We start from the raw sequence: 24,666 nt of genomic DNA on the forward strand, positions 1-24,666 counted from the left end.
TTGAACCCAGATTCCTGACCATGGAAACTGAGAGATAATAATTGTTTTAAGTAGCTAAATTGTGGGGTAACCAATACAACTGGTTACTGGTTCCTTGAGGGTAGAGCCTCATTCAACTTCAGAGCCTAGGTACTCAGCTCACCCTGAGAGTTCAGTATGCTTGCCAACTTAAAATTGGATTGTCCATCCTCACATGACAGATGGAGTTGGATCAGGAGCTCAGGAGGGTATAGGTGGGACTAGAACACAGGCTGCAATCCCATGCCCATGCCAGCCACCCTCAATGGCTCCCTGCACCAACTCTCTCCATGCCTGCCTGTATTGGTGCCTCTCTCAAGGTTGGAGGTATGGGTGTCTGATAGGTAAAAGTGTGCATTTTAAGATGTGTGGACACAGATGTGTGTGTATAGAAGCGAGTGCGTGTGTATGCATGTGTGGCTTCAGGGGGCTCTCCCCCAGGAACACATTACCAGGGCAGAACCCACTTTATAGCCTTTCCTGCCACCATCATCTAGATCCTCAACACATGATGCCCACTCAACAGCAGCTAGGAGCAGCTCGTATGCCTGGAGCTACTGTGCTTAATAGTGTAGACAGGGATGGAGGAAGCAGAGAAGCTCACAACTGACCAGCATTCTTCACCAGACAGCTCTCTCCTTGGCCATTTATTTTTACACAAACCAGACCTCTCAGCATCCATGACAGACCTTTATGAGACTGGACAGGCAACAGATGCCCTCCAAAGGCCCCAGTATATAGTACAGAGCCTGCTGCATAGAAGATGCTCAGTGAGAATGGAATGAATGAATGAATGAATGATTAAGGAGTCAATATTTCAATGAGAGAAGGGAAGTTCTCCAAGCCAACTCCCTGAGCCGCATGTACAGAAAGCTCCTTCTTGGGTATCCCCAGCCACATGCTATCCTTTCTCTCAGAGACCACAATCCAGGACTGAGGGGCTCACTCATGTTACCAGCCAGATACGTGAATTTCATTCACTCATCAGCACCTCCTTAACAAAGCCTTTTTAAAAACACAGGCACAGCTCTGCCATGTGCAGACATTACACACTCCCTGCTGGTTTCATCTTTCTCCCCTTTAGAAAATCAACTTGACAGGCTGGAGGAAAAAGCTCGAATTAAGACACACAGAACCAGCTCCAAGAATTAAGGAGGCCCTCATCCATCTCTTGCCTCCCTTCTGTGCAGCCTCCTTGTGGGGAGTTATGGGGGTACCCAGCCACCAATGGACTGCGGCAGCAGCTGACATGCCTTTCAGGAACTCTCCCAACTGTGTTGGAGTCCTAATTTTAATTTTTCTGCTCACACATGAAGCTAAACATTGTTTCCCAAGCATGCCAACTTAGGCTAGATGTCCTGGCATCACAACAGAGCACATGGCTTTCCGTGACTCTTTCTTCTCTGTCCTTCTGTCTTTGTTCCTGTCTCTCTCTGTATCTCTCCATCCGATTCCTCAAAAAAGGATGCTCTGATCGGGGAGAGGGGCCCTCAGGTCATGCCCTCGTGTCCCCTCAGACTCTAAGCCCTGAACAGGGGAGCGAGGTGGTGGGAAAGGACTGGCGCCCTGCCCCCATTTCCCACTCACAGACCTCAGGGCACTGTGTCCCCACCAACCATCCACCAACCACCCCCACTCCTCTGCACACATCACAACATCCCTTTGATTGTTTCTGCCCTCAGGTCACCATGGTGACAAGCACTACCAGTGCTGATGCTATTTCCCAGAATGAACATACACGGTCCCCCACCCTGACGACAGCCTTCCTTCCCAGACCTCTCCTCAATGGCCTAACCCCAAGCCCACCCCTAGTTAGCTGCAGGGCTCTCCAGCTGCCTGCTGCCTGTTTGCTCTAGTGGAATGAAGAGGCCTTGGGAGAAGAGGAAGGCTGAGCAGGGGTGGGCTGGGCCTTGGGGAAGGAGGAAGGGTAGGAGCAGAGAGCTGAGTGCAGAGGCCCACCTGCCCATCTGTACAGAGTCCTGGGTTTGCTCAGCTGTCCCTCAGGGAACTAAAGAGAAACAGCTTAGGCTACAGAACTTTGTGTGGCAGAGAGCAGGGCCCAGAGCCTGAGAGTCACCTGGTTCCAGTGCCTGCTCTGCTTATAAGGTTCTGCCCTCTCTGGGCCTCTGGGCCCTCAAGACAATGGTCATTTCAAAGCCTCTTTAGAGGTAGTCTTCTCCCTGGGGCTATACAGAGCCAGGTGGCTGAGGAACACCAGCAAAAAGTAATGAAGTGGGAGGGCAGGGTCAGGGAGTCTGAAAGGGCCAGAGACAGCACAGAGTCAGGAGGGCCAGGCGACCTGAGGCAGCTTCCTGAAGAGGTGGGCTGGACCCAGAGAGCCTTGTAAAGGCCCTGGGGCAGGAGCCGGTATTGGATGGAGAAGTCAGTCAAGGGAGAAGCGTGGTTGTGAATGAGGCGGGAAGTCCCTGGAGGTCAGGGGGAAGCAGTGGTCAGAGCAGCATAAGACAGGCAAATGGAGGAATGAGAGGCGTGAATGGATGAATGGCAAGCTCAAAGTAGAGGGCAGGTCCTGTGTGTGGGACATGGACACTGGCAGATTAGGGAGGGCCGCAGGGCAGGGCCCTCTCTGGCTCCATCCCAGGTGGGTGTCCATGGGCCTCTCCAGAGTAAGCGCGGTTGCATCTGTTTTCCTGGTAGTGGGGTGGGGGTTGGGGGCTGCTACTGGTGGGTGTCGCAGCCACTGCCCCCTCCCCCTGCTTTCTCAAAGAAATCCATGTGGCGAGAGGCAGAAGCACAACCAGAAATGTTCCAGCACAAAAAAAGACACAATGGTTCTTGGCTAAAACATTTCCGACTGGGCTCCAGGCACATCCGTGGTCTACCCTTTCCTCAGCTGGCTTCCAGCTAACCTATCCTGCCCTACCAGGCTCTGCGAACCCTCATCTTCATCATGTGACAGAGCCATAGCCTTCAGCTCACACCCCAATGACACCCCACCTTGAGGCCTAAAATCTCTATCTCCCCAGGGCCTGAGCTGCCCAGGTCTGACTGGGTGTGGGGCTCCATTCCCAGAGGGTCTTAGGAGTCAGGGTGTTAGAGTACAGTGCCATAACCGCCAATGGTGTATGAGGTATATTTGGCCAGATAGAGTGGAGGCTTCTGCTTCCATTAAGGAAGGAGGGTGATTCAAAAGGGAGAGGGTAACCACAACCCCTACAGTGTCTCGACAGTCCCAAGGGCATTGAGTCCTGTGCTCTGGAGAGAGTTATCTAGTGGGCCCTGCCTCTTGGTTGAGTACCAAGCTGGCATCGTGGGGGTAGCCTGAAGGCAATAGTTTGAAGAGGGGCCAGCGTCTCCTGCCCGCTTCCCCCCGCCTCCATACCACAGGTTGGGGTGGAAGAGGGTGGTAAGATGAATGGTGTGGGCCTTACCCCAGCCTATGGTCAGGTAGAGCCTGAAGACGCGTTGCTCCGAGAAGACTGAGAGGGCCAGCAGTGTGTACAGGTACACGCCTTCCACCAGGAGCCAGTAGTAATTGGCCGCCACGCAGTACTGCATGAGCAGGAACACCAGGCGGCAGCCCAGAGAATCCTGGGGGCAGAGGAAGGGTCTCGAGGGAACAACAATTCTGCTCCTGCTCCTGTCCCTCCTGACCCCCCTCCCTGTCCTGCCCCAGCTGCTCGCCTGCCATAGTGAATGCAGGACAAGAGTGCTAACACCTTCTGGCCAGGGCTAGTGCTAAGAACTTGACCTCTTGCCCTGCTTTAGCTCACTGAATCTTCACTATCCTGTATGGAAGAAACTAATATTACTCCTATTCAGGTAAGAAAATTGAGGCTCAGCTGCTTAAAAACATAGCTAGTAAGTGGTATAGCTGGGATTCAAACCCAAGTCTATCTTCAAAGACCATTCTCCCGTGTCAGACTGAGAACTCCCTAAGGGCAGGGACTGTGTCTCCTTCCTGGGCTCCCCAGAGTGGACTGCCTCTCCCATCAGACTGGGGGCTCCGAGGACCAGGTCCGGGCAGCTCTTGCCTTTCTTTGTGCCAGGCCTGGGTGGGGTGGGGGAGGCCAGCCTTCACCAACCGTCCATCCCTCTCCAGGCCATTCCTGGACCCACCACACACCTGGTAGGAGAGGAGCCCATCCCACTGGTGCTGCTGGGCAGCCGTGCTGTACATCCACTTGAGGGCTGTGTCCTTGATGAAGACAGACAATGCTCGGAGGATGAAGGATGCAAACAAGTTTAGGTGAATATAGTTCCGGGTGCAGTGCAGGTGTCTGTGGGAGAAAGCAGGGCCCTTCTCTGGTAAGATGGCCAACAATTCTGCTCCACAACCCTCAGTTCTCAGGCTAACACGTACCACAGGAATGTTTCTAGCTCTGGGACTGTGCTCCTGGTTTCCTTCCTCTGAGAATGGCCTTCTTCCCCATAACCCTGAAAATTCTTTTGTTTAATTCAAGTCCTGTCTCTCCCTGAAGCCTTTAGCTGTGTGGTCGCCACCACTGCCACACCCCATCCACATTCTGTCCTTCTTTCTGTGGCAACTTCCTTTCTACAAGTCAAGTGGCAACTTCTTTTCTACAAGTCAAGTGTAGCCATTATGTGTGAGGAACACTTTCCCCAGTGGATACTTTGCTTTGCTTCTTTATGACAGGGCCTACACCTTACATGCCTCCAGGCTGCCTAATGGAGGCAGACTGGGACAAAGCACAGGGTAAGAACTCAAAAATATTAGATACAATTTCAATATACTTTCATGTAAAAACGCATAGCAAACTGGAAATACAAGGACATTTCCTAATCTGATAAGGGGAATATATACCCAAACTAGGAGCAAATATCATTCTTAATAGAGAAATTTTAGAAGCATTCCTTTAAAATTAGAAGAAAAAAAAAATAAGAATCATCTACCCTTAAGAATCTATCATCATATCTCTTGAACATTGTACTACGGATCCCAGCCACTATAATAAGGCAAGGGAAAAATGTATAAGAAAATAAAGAAACAAAATTATTATTTGTAGTTGATAAATTACCTTCACAGAAAATCTAAGACAGCTGACACATAAATTACTAGAACTAACATGAGAGTTCAGCAAGGTTGCTGGTATGGACATTTATATATACATCAGCAATAAACAATTAAAAAGTAATTTTAAAAAATTCATTTACAATAATTTTAATTGGCTACCTGGAAATAAGTCTAACATAAGATGGGCAAGAAGATCTCTACAGAGAATACAATAAAACTTGCTTAAAATCATTAAAGATGACTTAAATTCATGGAAAGTACACCGCATTCATAGAAAGACTCATTATCTTGAAGGTGTCAATTCTACCCATATTAATTGATAAATTCAACATAGCTATAACAAAAATTCCAACAGTTGGAATTTTTAAAAAACACTTGGTTTTCTTTAAATGAAATTTAAAAACTTATAAACAAGAGCTGAGGGTCAAGAATAGTCCAGACACTCCTAAAGAACCACAAAGTATGGGCCCTTACTATAAGAAAACCAAGATTTTTAATGAATATAGCGTAGCTAAGGCACCATAGGAGGGACAGATAAATAGACCCGACAGACAAGAGTACAGATGAAAGAAACCAATCCAGGCACAAATGGCCTTTGCTGCCTGGAAGAATAGGTACTGCAAACTGAGGGGAAAGGATGGGCTAGCAGTAAATGGTCCTGAGACAATTAACTATATGTATACATGGGAAAATGGAATTAAATCTTTATTTTCACCATAGAAAAAAATAAATTCCAGATGCATCGAAGAATCCTAAGGCATGAGCAAAACTTATGACCCTAGAATAAGGAAAGATTTCTCAAACAAGATGATAACTAAATTTGGTTTTTGAAAAAATTGATAAATTTTTAAATCAATTGACAAAATTAATTTTTATTGTTTGATAACATTTATTAAATTATGTTTATCAATAAAACAGATGAACTGATATATTTCATTACATTAAAATTAAGGACTTCTGTGCATAAAAGACACCATTAAGTGAGTGAAAAAATAAACCACAGACTGAGAAGATATTTCCTGGATTAGTATCCAGAATATAAAATGAATGTCTAAAATAAAAATGAAAAAGCCAAATAAGCCAATAAAAAAGTAAGAAAAGGATAAGAACAAGCAATTCTTATTTAAATATAAAAAAAATGCTTGATCTCTCTAGGAGTCAGGGATATGCAAATTAAAATCATAATGAAACATTTCACACACTTCGGATTAGCAACAATTAGGTCGGAAAATACTAAATAATGGTGAGTGAGAATGTTAAGGGAAGGGAACTCTCAATTATTACTGGTGAGAGGGCAAAGTGGTATTATCACTTTCGAGAGCAACTAAATGACACCCAATAAATTTGCAAAAGAACGAGGTATTCAAGGTATTCGAGTTATTCCGATGAGGCAATTCTTATGAGGCAATTCTACCCAGAGGTATTCGCCCCTGGAGAAATGCACAAGGGGTCATAGGTAAGAATGTTCATTGTAGCAAAGTTTACAATTTAGAAAAGAAAAAAAAAATCCAAAAACTTCAAATGTCCACTAAAAGGATAATTATAAATAAACTGTGATGTACAATGGAGTACACAGTAACAGTTAAAATGAATGAAGCAGAACTACCTGTATCAATGCGAGTGAATCTCATAAAAACATATTGTTGGGTCAAATACAAAACTAAAAGAATGTAGGTCCAACATGCCATTAGAAGTAAGCAAAACATATGGTATATATTTTTACGGATACTTACAAATGCAGTAAAAGTATAGGGAGATGGCGAGAATTATATGCAGCCCCTTTAGGGGTTTCCTTGGGGCCGGGGGGCAGGGAGTGAGCATTACCCTGGGAAGCATAACTGTGTGGTTCTTAGGCTGAATGGTGTGTACACAGGTGATCATGGTATCAGCCACTGTATTTCTGGATCTCTGAAATACTTCATAATAAAAGGGGAGGATACTGTGTGAATGCATTTATTGAGCACTGACTGTGCGCCCAGCACTGACTGTGCCAGGTGCCATGGGGAGACAGGAGGAATGATGGGTGCCCTGAGCTCCCTGCCCTCCGAATCCCTGCTGCTCTTGAAGCCAGCCCCTCTGGTTCACCCCCACCAAATTCAGAGAGAGTGGGAAGAACTGCAGCTCCAAAGCCACCTGGTACTCCTAAAGGAATGGCTCACCTAGGAAGACCTTTACCTCAGGGACTGACAAGCTCCAAAGGGCAGAATCTCCAAACTCCTAAAGTCTTTTCTAAAAACATACTGAATTTCTGATTATTTGAGTTACACATGCTCACTGGAGAGGCTTTCCTTTAATCCTACTATCCACTGTTAAGGTTTGAGTTGTGTGCTTTGTGTGTGTGTGGTATTTATTTTTCCTTTTTTTTTTTTTTTTTTTTTACAGTATTATACGCATATGTTTACCCAGTAGAGATTAGGCTAAGTACACAGTGTCGTATCCTGTGTTTTCAGCTTCATATGCTAGGGTGTGGGCTCTCTGGGGATCTCTTGAGAAAAGCCTGCTGCATTATGGATTTGGTTTGGTGCCCCCTTCTCTATCTGGGGACAAAGTGGGGAGTTAGGATGAGGCAGCCTGCTCTGGGTCCCAGGACCCCTTACCTGAAGCTGAGGAGAATGGCCGAGGCGATAACCAGAGCAGAGAAGGAGAGCGCATAGCCCACTGTGTAGATGATGTAAAGGGACAGGAGCTGGTCCTCCGGGGAGCTCTGTGTGCACACAGGGACACAGCGTACATGGGGCACCCCATACTCTCCTCTCCCATATCCTTCTTTCCCACGGGATGGGGCAGATGTGGGGCCCCAAGTCAGGCCCCACTGGAGATTCCAGAACTAAGAGAATAATAACCTATAGAGATGGTCCCCAGATTTCTAGGGCCCTGTTCTAAGGCCAGAGAGGTGAACACACACTATCCAGAAACATGATGTGCAAAGCCCCCAGAGGCAGGTGGATGGACAAGTTGACCACAACTAGCCACCCAATGCTCTGCTCCAATGAAGCTGGGACCCTGCTACCCTTCACTGGCTCAGAGCCGCCATCTTCAACTCACTCTCTCCCCTCGCTTGGACTCCTCACACTCTGTCAGGTCCCTCCAGGGCAGGCTGGAGTTGTCTTTGTATAGCCACAGGCCGTCCACTGTGCAGAATCGGTACACATGACCCTGTAGCACTGGGGGCAGAGAGACACAGGAACTGAGCTTTGGCCCAATGTCACACGCTTCTTATTCCTCTCTATCCTGGGGGTTACCATGTTCCCCCAGGCCTGATCTCTTAGTGTTAGTAACACCTCTTACACACAGAACCCCCTCCCTACACACACACACGCACGTATACTTGGGCCTTTCTGCCCTGCCAAATGCTCATTTGGCCCAGGAAAGGAAAGGCAGTCACTTAGGTGAGGGCCACCCAGCCCCACCCTCAGCCTTTCCTCTTGGCTACACTGCAATGCAATCTGATGAGGCCAGGTCTTTGAGATGAGAGAACTCTAGCCCACTGCCATGGCTCTGCCTCCAGCTTCAAATCACACTATTGAAAGGTCTGGTGTGGACAAGCAGGAGTTCTGACAGCTCCAAAGCCACCTGCAGTGACTTCTGATTCTCAGGACTCAGTGCCCACCTCCCTCCAACACTCCTCAGGCAGAGCAGACCCTGGGAACAAAGTAGGCAGGGAGCTCTTGAGAGGAAGGAAGAGACACAGCCCTGTCTCAGGGAGCCCGGTCTGAGGGGGAGACACAGCCTTGCCCTTAAGAAATCCTAAATCCGAAGGAGATAGTCTTATTCTCAAGGACCACCTGAATACATAGTAAATTGTAGAAACACAGCCCTTGGAGACCCACCATTCTAAGCAAGGAAGACCCAACTCCTCCTTTCAAATAGCTCCAAGTAGTTGGAGAGAGACACTGCCCTTGGAGACGTCCCAGTTTGAGAGTGGGGAGAGATCCAGCTCCTGACCTCAGGGAGCTCCCAGTCTGAAGGAGGGAGCAGGCACCGACCCTGGCTTTAGGAAATCAAGACTCTCATAGGAAAAAAAAGTGCTCATAAAGGGAGAGCATAAATGCAAACCGAAAAAGATTAAACACAGGCCTCACATCAGTCCCCCATGCCCAGGGAGGTGGGTGGCTAGTGGCCCCAGGTTTGCTGTGATGTCACAAGAGGGGATAAGTAGCTTACTACCTTCCTCTAGGAGAATTTGAGTCTGACCTCAGGGCCAGGAAACTGGGGACAAAATGGGGCAGGGGGTAGTGGGGCATAGCATATGGGAATCAAGGAGGGAAGCTGGAGCCAGGATAAATTTTAAAAGGTTTTAAAATTCTAAAAAATTAAAATATTTTAAAGACCAGCTTCCCCAGCTGTGGGAGGAAGGTACAGTGGGAGGGAGGGAGAATGGAGTGGTGGTGGCTGGGCAGAAGTTTCCAGGTGGAGAGGTAGCAATAAGAACCCTGTAGTGGGAAGAGGCTCATTACAGGTGTGTGTGATGGAAGCGTTGTCAGCCCCAGGGCCTACCCTGCTAGGGCCCAGGAGGGAGGCAGCCATCTGGGACAGGAGCTCTAGTTCACAGTTCACAAACCCTTCTCCCACCCAGTATTTTTATGAGCAGGAGACCATCACTGCAGCGTCTGGTGACAGCCCTCTTACCTGTCAGGGACCTGCAGGGTCTGCCAGTCAGGCCCTTGTCTTTCCTTAACGCCAATCCCCAGCCACCCATTGCAGCCTCCTTGCTCACATTTCTCTTTTCTCTTGCTCCCTGTCATAAACAAACCCAGAAGCGGGTCTCTCTTCAGGAGATAGAAGTATCTGGTAATACAATGAGGTAAGTCAGCTTGCAGCATCACTCCTTCTAGAAGGACCTGCATTTTAAAAGAGACTTCACTTGGAAGAGAAACAAAAACCTGAGTGGCTAACGGAGGGACTTCTGGCTGTGGGAAGAGCCATGTCCCAACACCCCATTAATACATTTATGGACGAAATCAGGCAAGGACAAAGGCAGAGAAGGGGAGGCACGTGGTTTGGTTTTAGCAACTGGAGGGTTCCTCTCAGGCCCCAGAATGCCTCTCTTATCTGCTGCATGGATGCCTGGAATCTTTCACCAGGGGTCAAGTCTTCTGATATGTGGCCAAACTGGTCTTCAGTGAGAGATAACCCCAGAACAGTGATGGGGATCTGGGTTGACTCCATGAGGAGTGAGACGTATGTGGGAGCCTTCTCTGGCAGCCCGTTTTGGGGTAAAAAAAAAAGATGATGGCAGAGGGGCCAGGGGAAGGGAGGACACAGCAACAGGACACAAACCATGAAACTTCCCATTTACCCAGGACTCAGCCCATGACCCTAATAATACCTACTTGCCACAGCTGCCTCAGGGCCAGGTACTTGACAATTGCTGGTTCTCACCCTTCGTGCCCCCTTACACAATCCCTCTGCAGGACATGCACTCACAGAATCTGTTTCTTAACACCTGCTGTATGCCTGACACCTTTGAGCATCACAACCACCTGACAAGGCAGGCACAGGTAATCCCATTTAGCAGATGAAGAAATCGAGCCTCTATGAGGCCAAGTGACCTGCCCAAGATAATCCAGTCAGGAAGCAACAAAGTCAGGTTTCAACCCACCCCAGCTCTTTGCCTTCAAAGGCCAAAACGCTATCAGGCAAACTCGCTAACAGTCAACAATGGCCATGTGCCATTTCTCCTCTGCTGTTCCTGTAGGCTTGGACTGGCCAACATTCGGTTGTCCTCCTAACAGGTCCTCTTGCCAGGGCAGACCCCTAGCAGGCTGCACCATTCCTGGGGCTTCTGCTCAGGGCCAGCTGTGGGGGTGGTATCTGCACAGATGTGTGTGTGTTACAGGCAGAGTGTCAAGGGATCGCTGCATCCCTGGGAGTCTATATGAGTGCGTCTGTCAATTATCCTTTATTAGCAACAAATATTAAAAGCCAGGACTGGTTCTTGGCTGGGCTGTGGTCCCCAGACACCCATCTTGGCTGGAGGTGGAGTTGGTCCAGGCATAACCCTGCTTATCAGCCCAGCTTTATCTGGCCCAGAAGCTGCTGGTAAATCAGCCAGGGGCTTAGCTCCAGTCTTGTCAACAAGAAGAGGCAGCCGGCCGCATGCCAGGAGGCCCAGGGATATTTCATTAAGTCAGACCTTGGTGCTGGAAATAAAACCCCCAATTAAACACTTCCCCTCCCGGAAACTGAAGCGGCGTCTGTAATCAAGCTAACAGCCGCCCTTCCACGTGGATGCGGGCACTCGGGGCTGTGGAGAGCTGCTCATGAATCCATTAGCTCCCACACCCTGGCAACAATAGCAGCCAGCAAGGACTACTGGGCCCCCATCTTACAGACCAGGAAGCTGAGATTCGGGGAGGGGAGTCACAGGCCCTCCCCAAAGTGGCGGAATGTGGGTCAAAGCCAGGGCTGGAACTTAAGGCATCAGCCTGGGGTGAGGGTGAGGGGTAGTGCATCACATCACGGCCTAGGAGAAGGAGCTCAGGCTCTGAACTACACGGGCTCAAGTTCAAATCCTGGTTCTGCCTTCAACCAGCTATGGAACCTTGGGCAGGCCTCCTCGGGTCTCACTCAGTTTCTTCATCTGTAAAATGGGAACCATAATGATTTCCCAGGTCTGTGGTGTGAGGATTAGGAGATTAAACATGTGAAGTGCCTGGTGCATAGTAGGCCTTTAAAATATGATCACAATGGAAGCCCTAATGCTGCTCCCACCCCAGCTTCTCATAAGGGCACTCCTTCACTGGGGCTGGGGCTGGGGCTCAGGACACTACCTCAGCCAGAACTCCTCCAAAGCCAAACTTGGGCCTCGGTCTCCCTTTGGCAACCCTGGCCTGCCATGAAAGCTCCTACACTCAACATTACTCAAGGGAGGCACCTGTCAGAGTTTCCAAGAATTGTTGAGTGATAGGCTATTTTAAAAGCATTTTATGACTCTCATAAAATTAGAACTAAGCTAACAAACAGGTAGAGATTGGGAGGGGATATAGCTAATGAGACCAGAATGATCTGTAACAATCAAATCAGCTGCTGGTGGAGGGTGTTGGTGGGCTCTCAGGCAGTAGCGTCTCTGAAGCCACCCCAGCCTTCTGGTTTACAGAGAAAATCTTGTTGACACCAAACATCTCCTTTGAACTCCTTCTTTCCTTGACTCATCTGCTCCTGCCCTCTCCATGCAATCTGGAGTCCCAGGTTCGGAATTTGAGGGGTCAGAATTCAAGAGCTGGCTTCCCTGGCTTCCCTCAGGACAGAGGCCTGAGGCCTGGCCACACCTTCAAGGTGGAACTTTATGTCCTCCCTCTCTCGAGGCCCTCCAATCCCCCTTCTCCACCTGTCTATTCTTCCAGGCCTGGCGCCACCTCTCTCTGGAAGCCTTCCTGATGGCACTCCCCAGGCACAAGAGGTAGTTCTGACCTCCCTCAGCACCACTTACTGGGCCGTTGAGCTGACCTCTTCAGCCCCTTCTCCCCCACACATACACATTCACACACCTCTGGGGTCTCATTGGCATTCCTAGCTCTTGACACAGACCTAACCCCGGTGTCTGGTAATTGGTTTGAATTTAAATCTTTCTCTAGTTACTCATTCCCTTGCCCTGCTCTGTACCCCAGAAGGTTGACCCCTGTGGACAGAATTACTTGGCTGCCTGCCCACTACTGGGTTTGACCAATGGGAGGCAGTGACAGAAGGTAGGAAGGCGGAAGGAGAGAGGTTGGGATATCTCTCCCTTATTCCCTTCCTGCTTTAATTCTGAGGTTCTGGCAGTGGCTTCACCTGTGACCACAGCCCTGCTAGGTGACTTCTCTGTCACCATGACCTCTAGCTCTCATGGGAGCCCCATAGCCCCGTTTCTGTCCTACTCGAGTCTAGGGATGCTAAGCTTCCCATAGCTATGGTCCTTGGTGCTTTACATACCTTACTGGCCCCTTAGCCCTGCCCAGCCTCTGTAAGTGGCCTCTCCATCAAATTCTCTTCAGATTTCCAGCTGAGTATGTTTTCTGCTGGGCCCCTGTCTAAGACACCCCGCTTCTTTCTGCCCACTCCTAACTCACACTGAAGTTTCTCTGCAGGCTACTCTCTTGATCAGCCCAAGAAAGCTCCCAAACTGCCCCCTTCCTGCTCCCACATGCCCTGGGTGGGGGTGAGGGAAGCTCACAGTGCCAGCTTCTGCCCAGGGGAGCCCATGGTGGGTGTCTCTGTGGATCCCTCAGAGAGAGAAGGAGGGAGGCAGAGTCAGTGATTCTGAGTGTCAAAAAAGGGAGCGAATTAGCCTGGTGAGTGGGAGCGGGGCAGAGGCTGGCAGGGGGCCTGTGCAGTGGCCGTTATCTTCGTGTAAAAAGCAATAAAACTGTGTTCGCTCATAAATGGACACCACCAGGACCTACTTGCTGCTCGAATAAAATTAAAGGTGATGGATGGAGCCAAGAGCAGTAGGCAGAGTTGGGGGCAGCTTAGTGCTGAGTGATGGGCCCCGTCCTGTGCCTGGCTCCTGGGGATCTAGGGGCACAGCCCACGCTGGCCAAGCAGCCAGCCTGAAACCTTTGTGAGGCAGGGAAAGTGTAGATATGGTGGGAGGTGGGGCAGGTAAGTAAGGTGGGTGGAAAAAAATTAACAGCAACCAGTTTTCAAAAACCTGCAATCCTCCCAACACCCTCATCACCTGACTCTATCCCATGAGCCAGGTGAGCCATCTGAGGCACAGAGAGGTCTAGGAATTAGCTCAAGCTCACACAGCCAATCAAAACATTGGTAAGCAGAACCATCAGATTGTAAGACTCAACTTTTCCAACTATAGGGAGAGGGCAGGCAGTTCACTGCCCTCCCTCGGGGAAAGCCCAGCCAGCAGAGGCCCAGGCCACTCACCTGTCTCCATGCCCAGGAACACACATATGCACACACACACATGCATGCATGCACACTCCAGGAAGCCTGGTATAGCAGTGAAACATACTGACTTAAAACCGGACTCCTGACTGAGTCCTGGGTCTGCTACTCACAAGCTGTGTGAGCTTGAAACAGTCACTTAGCATCTCTGTGCCCCGGTTTCCACCTCTGCAAAATGGGAGGAAAATCAGAGTACTGGCCTCATAGGGCTGTTGTGAGGATTAAATAAATGTAAGTATGTAAATGCTTACAACAGGCCAAGGAAGTGCTGTGTGAAGGGCCCCTCTGTGTCTTAGCCAGGTGCCCCCGTTTCCAGGCCCAGGCTCTCCTTGCACCCCTCAGGGTGAGATGGGTGTCCTGGGAGGGCAGAGAAGAAGGAAGTCTCTTTAGGACTCCTGCCAGGGCTTCACCTGACCTCAGTCCTGAGTTCTGAGGTGAAGCTCACGCCAGGCCCTGCCAGGTGCCCTGATATTCTATTCAGGGGCCTCCTCTTCCAGGAAGACAGCTGGCTTCCCACAGTACAACCTCATTCTCACACTTGCTTCAGGGCCAGTTTCTGCTGGGTCTCAGGTCCCTTCAATGCACAGTGGTTAAGAACAGAGACTGGGTTCAAATCCTGGCTCTGCCATTCACCACGTCATTTGGAGGAAGTGGCTTAAACTTTCTGGGGCTTAAACTTTCTTGGTTTCTCATCTGGACCAGAAGCATAACCACGGGGTAGTTGTAAAGATTAAATAAATACCCTGTTTTAAGAGAGTGTCTTTTCTCCCCTTACTGGGCTCCTCGAGGCAGGGTGCTTGTCTCCTGTTAGCACTCCAGGTACCCGAGATAGATGGATAGGGGTGGGGGCGCATTAATTGCTCCTCCAGTCAGAGCTCCCCCTGCAGCCTCTGTAGATCTCTGTACTCCAGTGACCTTCTCACTTACCTGGTCACACCTTTCTCAGTGTAGGATGTCCCCTGTAGGCAGAAGTGAGCCCGGGAGGCTCTGAGGGACAGCCCCACCAACACTCTGATAGCTACTCCCACCTGGGTTTATCTGACTAGTGAACCCCTGAAGAGTCAGGAGGTGGCCAGGTAGGGGGCACTTATAAACACCTATCATATATACATACATACATACACAAACTTCAGAGCAATAACACTTCTGGGTAACGCCCCTCCCTGAACACCCCAAATCTATACCCATCAGGCTCCTTCCCTGACTACTAGATGAGGGAACACACATTTCACTCTGAAGTCGGACCCCACACTTCCCCCCACCCCACCTGCCAGCATAGGCCTCAGGCCCAGGTTATACTTGATACCCCCCACTGCGCCCCTCCCCAAATGACAGGCAGACCACCCATAAAAGGGCCTAACAAACTTTTGGGGTGGGGAGGGCTGTGTCTCGGTGGAAAGGAAGCAGCGTGCTCCTCCCTCACCCCTAGCCTCCTGGATCCGGGAAAGGATAGTCTGTGTGTAGGGGAGTGGACTCACCACTATTGGCCCAGGGCAGGTACCAGGGGCAGCTGACATTCACGAAGGAGCCGGGCAGCCCATCTGGCCAGCAGGCATAGTCATCAAAAGTCCGGTTGCAGAAAAGGCCTGGGTGCAGGGGGAACAGTCACAAGTCCCAGCCTGGTGGTGGCACATCCCTTTCCCTCCCCACCACGGAGGCTGGCTGGTGGGTCAGAAACCAGCACTTTGCTAACCCGTTGCTAAACGTTTGCTATGTGCCAAGCACTTTCCCCACCCAGCAGGTGCCAAGCAAGCGGACCTGGCCACTTATCAACAGTGGGACTTTAAGCAGGTTGCTTAATGTCTGTTCCCTCATCTGGAAATGGGAGTAATCCTGGTCCTACAGAGCTTTATATAGTAACAAAAAGTGCATGTTACATAGAGATCTGAGCATAGTAAATAAGTGCTCAATAAATTACAGGCCTATTCTTAAATTATACACCATGGATGAGGGGGAAATAGTACCTCATATGGTTGAAATAACCTTCCTAAAGTCACTGTTAGGATTTGAACCCAGGCTTGTCTTCAGTCCTGTGCTTGCTATCTATCTATCATCTATCATCTATCTATCTATCTATCTATCTATCTATCTATCTATCTATCTATCTATCTATCATTTATTACTTTATATTAGTTTCAGGTATAGAATCCTGTGTTCTTTAAAAACCACCCCACAAATTCTCCATAACATTTATTCCTATAAATATGTTGGTTGGGCCTCCAGCCCTGTCACAGGGCACAAAGTGCTGAGGACACAGAATGGAAAGGCCAGGTCCCTGCTCCTGAGGGCTCTAGCTGGAGGAAGGGGGAACAGACAGCAACAAGGCAACAGCCCAAGGCAGAGGACAGATGTGGAATCGTAGAGAGGCAAATGATGCCCAACCACAACTCGAGGGTCTTCAAAGCCTTCAGGGACTTGGTTGGGTGAGGGCCCCACCTGGACTCACCTGTGGCTGGGGGTGGAGCCTCAGTCAGGAAGAGCTGGCACTGGTGTCGATATTCTCGCCATTTCTGTACTGTCTCGGAGAGGGACACAGTGGCGCCCTGGGAGGAAGGGCAGAAATGGGGGCCCTTTGGGTCCAGTCAATATCTCTTCTACGCCCCTGCCCCCACACACTTAGTTTCTTAATCTCCAAGGGACCTTAGAGCCCCAAACTTCACCAGGCATTGGTGTCTCTGAGAGGAGGAGAGAACAAGTCGCCACTGCTGAGGGCTCTAGGGGGATGTTTTTACACCTTTATCCCTCCCAGGGGACCAGTGCACAGCCTGATGTGTAGTGGTGCCCAGCAAATGTCAATTGACTTGATGCCGTTGGAGGGTGGGGTGAGTGAGTGAGAGGGAGGGCAGAGTGTATGTGTCATTCATGGCCTAGGAGAGAGTTCCTGTCTCAGGCTTTGTAATTGCCACTGGCTCCTTTTTTCCTGTACAGGTTTAAACTATAAATATTCCTCATGTATAGGCTATAGATGCTGAAATGACCAGGGAGCCCCGGCAGTCTCCCTGTAAAATCCTCACTTTCAACCATTCTAGAAGGGAAAATGCAAGCCCATAATGGGAGAGAGACTCAGTCAAGGTCACACAGCACCTCAAGGAGAAGAGCTGAGGCTAGGCCCCAGAGTCCCTGAGTAAATGTGATGGAGTATTGGAGGGCGTGCAGTGTTATGGGATTCAGTGCCACAGAGCCTGGTAATTCAACACCATTACACCCCTCATGCACAAGGCAATGATGCCACTGGAGGGGGCAATACAATCCCCAAGTGTCCCCTTCTAACATAACACCACAATCAAATATTCATCTCAGCTTCTATCAGCTGGAGAGGGAGGAGTCTTGAGGACATGGAGAGAAGGGGTCAGAAAAGTTCTAGAACATTTTTGGGTTCCCTCATCCGTAAATATGAACCTCAATTTTCAGATAAGGTAACAGAACTGGCTTTTTAGCACAGTGACTCAAATAGAGAATGGTCCCTTCTGAACATTTTTGTGGACTTCCTTTAGATATGTCTTGGGACTGTGTTTTTTACATTTGCATTTTTTTTTCTGTACAGGTTTAAACTATAAATATTCCTCATGTATAGGCTATAGATGCTGAAATGACCAGGGAGCCCCTTGGATAAAATTTAGGGCCTATATATAATTTAAAACAAAATTTTACTTTTTGAAATCACAAAAATATACACATGTGCTGAAATTAAAATAGCTTGTTTTTGGAGGCTTGTACCCTTGACTGGTGGTAACCTAAGCACTTGCTGGATCTGGTTTCTGAGTAATCCTGCCCCAGTTTAAGCTGAGTCTTGGTTTCTAAGACACTGCTTAATAAAGATATAGGTTGTCATGTGTTGGTCCCATGTGTGGGGCTGATAGGAAGCCCCAGGGTGGGGACCAAACTTGCTTGAGCCCCAGTCACATTCTTGGAGTAAATGTGCTGAGGCCACAGGTGAGGCTACCTGAATGATGGAGTTCTTCTGAGGGCAAAGTTCAAGTGTATTTGTTGAATGAATGAATGAATGAATGAAAACAGAATCAAACTCGACAACGGCGAAGGCAGTGGCATGATTTTAGCTACAACTGAGGTGTCAGGAGTCTTCGCTAGGGCCAAGCCTGGTAGACCAACCCCCTCCCCACCCAAACCCCTTCTCCTTCTTCTCCCAGCCCCTGAATGCAGCAGCTGCTGGTGATGGGAGAACAGAGAGACTAGGGAGATTTTCTCTTGATCTCTCTCTCTAGGAGGAAAGCAGGCAGGAAGCAAGGTCACTGCTGGGAACTGGGGCAGAAGGTGTGTCTGGGCCAGGGAGTGGAAACCAGCAATCTCAGGGTGGGGGTGGGGTGTGGGGTTAAAGGCCAAGGTCAGCACCATGAAGCCAGTCTGGCCACCAACACCCCAGGGAGCTTCGAGACAGAGGCAGCCTTGTCACTTGTTCAGATGTGAAACTATCTTTAGAATGGGGTCCCCTGACTGGAGCTCCCTGAGGAAAGGCTGTCTCCCCCTCAGATTGGGGCTCCCTGAGATGGCACCGTGTGTCCCCCTCGGACTGGGCTCCAGTTATATGGATAAGTCATGGGGATATAATATACAGCAACAGGGATTACAGTCAATAATATTGTAATAACCATGTACAGTCACAGATGGTCACTAGACTTATCGTGGTGATTACGTCATAAATTATACAAATGTTGAATCACTATGTTGTGTACACCTTAAACTAATATAATACTGTATGTCAACTATAATTAAAAATCGATTAAAAAATAAAGTTATTATGAGAACACACACACACACAAATAAGAACAAGGCTGTGTCTTCTCCCCTCAGATAGAGAGCTTCTTGACAATAGGGGTTCTCTATCTTCTTCCTGTACCAGCTCAGGGTCTCCAAATACTTCTCACCCACCCCCCCACACACACACCCAGCACAAACTACCCAAACCTCAGGCCACGCCCCAGTCTGGTGTTTATGGAAGACATATTTTCCCAGGCTCTGGGTGGTGAAGAGGGGACAGGGACATAGTAACACAAAGATGAAGGACACAGCCCTGGCCTGGGAGACTTGTGGGTGGGGTGGGGTCAAACGCTCTGCGGGATATAACAGAGAAGGTAGTGGATGAAAGAGTTCAAGGAGTGGTTGGAACAGGGCTCAGTGTAGACTCGAGAGCCCTAGGGGACTCTGGGGACTGTGAGCTGGGAGTGAAGTGGGGATGGGTGGAGGAGACAGGGCTAGCAAGGGTGAAAGGTGAGCATTTCAGCAGAGGGACCAAGCAGGGACAATGATGTAGAGATGGGGACACCAATGCTCCCTGGAACAGAGTAAAGCCTCGGATCGATATTCTGGAGGATTTTCTGGGCCAGGGAGAGAGTAGTGGGCGGGACCTGACACTACTTGGTCTGGGACAGGGCCGGGGGCCTCCCAGTGAAGCAGGGCCCAGGTGCTCAGGTGAACACAGCCACACAGTGTAAGGTAAACAGCCCTGGCTTTGGGCTCCGACCTGGCCTGACCCTGAGTTAATAAATTAATAAATTAATCCCCCATAAATTAAGTTCGTGACCTTGTACAAGAGTTTTAACTTCCAGCCTCAGTTTACACATGTGCAAAGTAGAAACCGTTAACAGTCCCTACCCACCCAGGCTTGTTGCGAGGATTGAGTTAATGCTTAGAACAGACCTGGGACATAGAAAATGCACAGTCAATGACAGCTGTTCTCACAATTTCTGCTATTTATGGAGAGGGCAAAGTAGACCAGGCAGCCAGGCTTCCAGGGGAGTCTGGGCTCCACCTCTCCCTCAATTCTAAGATCAACAAACTCCCAAAAGGAGGAGATGAACATATTTTCATGCCAAGGACCAATCATCTGCCTCATATGTGACATCTTCCAGCAGCCATCATAGGTAGTGGTGGCAAAGCCAAGTGGGGATGCTCAGGACCCCATCCATGCTCACAGGCAGGAAACAGTGAGGAGGGGCAAGGCCCTGTCCACCAGCCCCTGCCCTTTTTCATCCTCCTGTGATATGAGTCCCTGCTCCAAGCCAGGCGAGGTGGGGCTTGGGGTCCTGGATGGTAGGGAGGACAAGTGGTAGATACCCCTGCCCCTCACAAGGGCAGGAGAGCCGGCCAAGAGAACAGGGCGGTAGTAGGAGGGGCCTATGGGGCCAGTGAGGGCAGGTTGGCAGTTTTTAGAACTGGGACTTGCTAGGCTGCATAGGATCTCTCTGGAGGGGATGAAGGCAAATAGGGAGAGATTAAAATAAGGAGGGGGTATCTCTCAGATTCCAGAGTTTTAGGAGGAAGCAGGAGTTGAGAAAGAGGATGCCAGGAGAAAGTGGTGTGCAAGCACTGAACAGTTACAAACTACCCAAGCCTCTGACCTCTGGGTTTAAACCCCAGCTTTTCATGTTAATGTGGGGCCTCAGTTCCCTCACCTGTAAAATGAGCATTTCATTCTTCTCAAAGAGTTACCGCACAGATCCAGCAAGATAATGTAGGTGAAAATCTTTATGAATTGACCAGTCCTGTGCAAGGGGGCAGTGTACGGAGGAAGAAGAGCAGAGAGGGATGGAGATGGAGTGGTCGTTCTCTAGGCAATGGGCTTTCCCACACCTGGCAAGGCACTCTCTCCTCAAAGATTGGCTGCTAACCTGAAAAATTCCTCCTACGGTTTTATTTCTCGTTATGAACAAGTGCCTCCGATTCTTTCCTTTTCTGGGAACCTTTTTGATTGAAGGGGAAAAGGAAAGAGACCTTGACTCCCTGGGCCACTGAGGTGGGAAAAAGGGGAGAAGGCCCTGAGGGCTGTCTCTGACCATTCCAGGACCCCAAGCCTACTTCCGCTCTGTCCACCTGCCAGAGCCCAAACCGCTGGCCCCTGTGCCCTGGAGTGGGGGGCGGGGGGGGCGGGGCTGTTGGACTCCTGGCTCTTAGACCCTGTTCTTTTTTTTCTTTTCTTTTCTTTTTTTTTTCTTAAGGGCTCCAGATATGTGCATGGAAGGGCAGAGAAAGGAAAACTGCACACACATTCCCACATGCACAACAACCCTCACATGGATACACTGCCACACATTATCACCCACACCATCCAGCACAGGTTTACATACTGACACATAACCCAGAGTTTCTCTCACATGCACAAACACACAGAGTCAGGTACATACTCACATGCTCAGACGTTGCCCCCCAACACACGCGCAAACACACGTACGCACACACACCCCTTGACTGACATATACTCAACTCACATACATATGCACAGAGAAACAGCCACATATTCTGTCACAAGCATGCTCTCACCCACACAAGGGCACATACTAGCAGACAGTCACACACTAAGATGTTTCACACACATACGCAGAGCTTCCCATAGTCGTCGTGTCACACATGGGATCACAAACACATATACACTGTCAGACATACAATTATATATGCTGAGATGTTTCAAACACAGTGACTCACACATAGGCAGACTGTCACATACAGTATTATGTACAAATACGTGGAGTAACAGGCTCATACATCGCACAACTCTCATCCCCTGGTCTGTCTCTCTCTACCTGTCTCTATTTCTGTGTCTCTATTTCTCCACCTCTGTCTCTGTCTCTGTCTCTGTCTCTGTCTCTCTCTCTCTCTCTCTCTCACACACACACACACACACACACACACACATGACACACAGGAATTGCCTAGAGGCAGGCCACAAGGTAAGACCTCGAGGGCGCAGGATGTGGGTCTCTTTCTAGTTGCTCCGGTCCCGGCACCCACCCAGCGTCCAAGTCTAGGAGGGAGCCCAGCTCAGAACAATGTCCATGCTGACCACTGTGGACCCTGACTCCCTTGCCCTTTGCTGGAATGCAGAGGCGGGCGCCTATTCTGCTGCCTTTGAGAAGGCTGCCAGATTTCTGAGGACAAACAGGTCAGTTCCCCCAAGTGACTGAAGCTCCTGTCTCAGGGGGCTAGTGTCTCAACTCTCTTCATAAGCCTGTGTGGTAGAGCTTGTGATCCCTATTTACAGATGAATAAAACTGAAGTTCAGGACGGTCAAGTGATCTATCTACTCAAGGTCACCAGCTAATAGCAGACCCAATATTTGCACGCAGGTTGGTCTGGTTCTAATTTTGGGTGTCAAAGGTCTACTTGTCTCCCTCACAGGGGTCTTGGAGAAGTAAGGAATAGGGACAGATTGGTGGATGGTCCTTCCCGGTAACAATCAAGTAGCCCAGGTCCCCTTCTTCAGAGCTCAATTCAGCCACACCCCTGACTGCCCAGACCTGACAAGGGAGAGCTCACTCTGTGATCTTCCTTCAGTCTCACCTGGGTAGGCAGATATTAGGCACCAGCCCAGGCCCGCATCCCTTGTTCCTCTCTGATCTTGAGCTGCTAGGTCACCTTACAGAGGGAATCCTTCTTTTCTGACATGGAGGGAGTAACCCTAGTCTTGCCAACCTCATGAACAGAAAACAGAATGCAAAACTTACCATTTTTTTGGTCTTATAGGCGGACATGAAGTTGTGTCACAACCTCATGGAACCAAACCTCAAAGCCCTTGTTGCTCAGATCCTCAGATCACTGAAGTGGCCAGGGATGCACAGGGACCCCAACAAGAGCATGCACCAAAGCTCCACCCTCTCTGCTCAGAGCCTGGCTCATCCTGCCCTTCTCTACCCTGAGCCATCCCCTACCCCCACCCCACCCAGTTATGGCCCCAGGATATTTGGCTTTTGCCCTTGGCCCAGGGCTGAGGAATAAGGGGATCAGAAGAAAGGCAGGTTCAAGGAGCCTGACTCTTCTGGGTAAAGGAACTTTAGGGAGAAGACGGGCAGTCTCCAGAACCTCTCCTCTTCCCTTAATCTGAACCAGTCTGCAAACTTGACCTGGAGCAGGATGGCCCCCCTTCCCCTGGACCCTCCTACCACAATCCCATCCCAGACCAAAAGAGGAGGCAAAGATGAGAGAGAAGCAGGTAATCAGTCTGCAGTTCTGGCTCCCGAAAGATTTCAAGTGCCCCCCAGAGAAGCCAATGCCTGGCTGAGCAGTTGTGGGAAGGTGCTGTAAGAGAGAGGGTGTCTCCTTTGGCTTGGGGCAGTAGCTGGCCTGGGGGACAGGGAGAGGGAAGGAATCTAGAAAAGAATCTCAGGGCGGATAATGGTATGGCACCTTAGCTGGGAGACACATCTGTCCACATCCAGATTCTTAAGGGGTAGAGTTAGCCCCCACCAAAGCCCCTCATCCTGCCTCCCACCTGTGCTGGGACACATTTCAAACCCTATACAGACCCACTCCCCAAAGCTCTCAGATTTTTAGGTCTGGGAGTAGGAATGAGAGGTGATGGGAAGAAATGGTTTCCTGACACAGGACAAGCCATCCAAGCCCGTGCCTCCTCTCTGCTCAAGTATCTCACAGCAGTTTTGAACAACTCTCTCCCCAAAAGCAGGCTGACCACAGCTTCCAGTCCAGAGCCTGGAGGCAGGATAGGCAGAGAGGACAGAAAAGGCCAAAGACAAGGGATTCAGGGGTCCAGCTTGAGGCCTGCTCTCCAGCAGCACAGAGGAGGCCAAGTTGTCTGTGTGTCTCAGCATATGCTCTGGTGTATGTTGTCGGCCAGCGGGGGCAGTCAGAATGGGGGCTCAGGCCAGTGTGTGAAGGGGGCCTGGCTGCTTCCAGAAAAGCCGGGAGCCTCCTGGTGTTTGCTGCAGGGGCAGGCAGAGGCGGGTGTGTGAACACTCAAGTTCCATCTGGGAGGTCACAAGGAAGGACGACAGGCTGCTACCGTAGGGTCCCTGGGGCTATGAGTCAGGGCTGTGCTGGAGGGTTGGCGAGGGGGTAACGGACCTGGGTGTCCACACCCTGGCCCTCTGTGTCCTCCCAGAGCCTTCTCAGGGTCTTTCACCAGTAAACGGGTCGGTTGAGGGGTAGGCACTACGGGGCAGGGGTCCGGGCTCAGTGAGAGAGGCTGAGGTCGGGTAGGGGGCGAGTTCGGTCTGGGGCAGGGCAGCTGGCACGGGTTTCCGAGGAGAGGGAGTTGGGAAAGTGTCCGGGGAGACGCGGCGTAGAAGTCAGCGCCTGGCGGCCGCGGGGCTGACACAGGGGCCCCGAGCGGCCAGGAACAGGGCGCCGCTCCTGGGATGATGGGGGAGTCGCCCGCCCGCCAAGCCACTTCAGCCACCCAGCCCAGGACGCCAACGCCCCCAGTCCCTACTCTCCTCGAAGCTTCGGTTACCCCCGCCCGCAGTCTCGGAGTTTCGCTCAAGTCCCGCCGGCCCTGTCAGGACCCGCCGCCCGCTGCGCTCCCGCCTCCCCCCTACCCGGCGGCTCCGCAGCCTCACCTGGGGGCGGGGGCCGGCCCTGCCCACCGCCCCGAGCAGCAGCAGCGCCAGGCGGAGCGGCCCGGGGGCGCCGGCCATGGCGGGGCGCTCAGGACTGGGCCATCGCTGCCACCTGCGGAACCGCGCGCGACGACTAATCCCGGGCGGGCAGCGGGCAGCGGGCGCGGGGGAGGAGCCGGCACGGGCCGCCCCGCCCGCGGGAGGGGCCAGGCGGGGTCCCCGGCCTTCCGCCCCGGCCCGCGGCTGCCGCCCTGCCAGCTGCCAGCTCCGCGGCGCTGCTCAGCGGGTCCCAGGCCGGGAGGTACCAAGCCCCGCGCCCCCTCTCCCCTCGCCCTGACCTTCTCCCGGGTGCCCCCGGCTAAGGCAAGCCAAACCATCCCCCACCGATTCAGGGTACCCCAAAGGAAAACGAGGCTGGAGGAGCTCATGGGACTTGTCCAGGGTCACACTCTCCATTAGACTCCT

General features: G+C 50.7%; 1 protein-coding gene across 2 annotated transcripts in view; it reads right to left on the bottom strand.

Moving 5' to 3' along the window:
* GLP1R (glucagon like peptide 1 receptor) overlaps window positions 1-24,336 on the bottom strand; it is a 37,746-nt gene extending 13,410 nt beyond the window's left edge. Inside the window, exons 1-7 of one of the 2 annotated variants that reach the window (XM_039856102.1) lie at window positions 24,202-24,336; window positions 16,344-16,440; window positions 15,376-15,483; window positions 8,060-8,178; window positions 7,612-7,718; window positions 4,106-4,259; window positions 3,411-3,570 (exon numbers count right to left, since the gene is read on the bottom strand). In XM_039856102.1, coding sequence (XP_039712036.1) covers window positions 3,411-3,570; window positions 4,106-4,259; window positions 7,612-7,718; window positions 8,060-8,178; window positions 15,376-15,483; window positions 16,344-16,440; window positions 24,202-24,279 — 823 coding nt within the window. In that variant the 5' untranslated portion in view covers window positions 24,280-24,336. The remainder of the gene's footprint in view (window positions 1-3,410; window positions 3,571-4,105; window positions 4,260-7,611; window positions 7,719-8,059; window positions 8,179-15,375; window positions 15,484-16,343; window positions 16,441-24,201) is intronic. The other variant, XM_039856103.1, reaches the window with a different exon arrangement.
* Window positions 24,337-24,666: the final 330 nt, after the last annotated feature.

This window comes from Pteropus medius, unplaced genomic scaffold (assembly GCF_902729225.1).
Source record: "Pteropus medius unplaced genomic scaffold, Ma_sr-lr_union100, whole genome shotgun sequence".
In the NCBI taxonomy this organism is placed as follows: Eukaryota; Metazoa; Chordata; class Mammalia; order Chiroptera; family Pteropodidae; genus Pteropus; species Pteropus medius.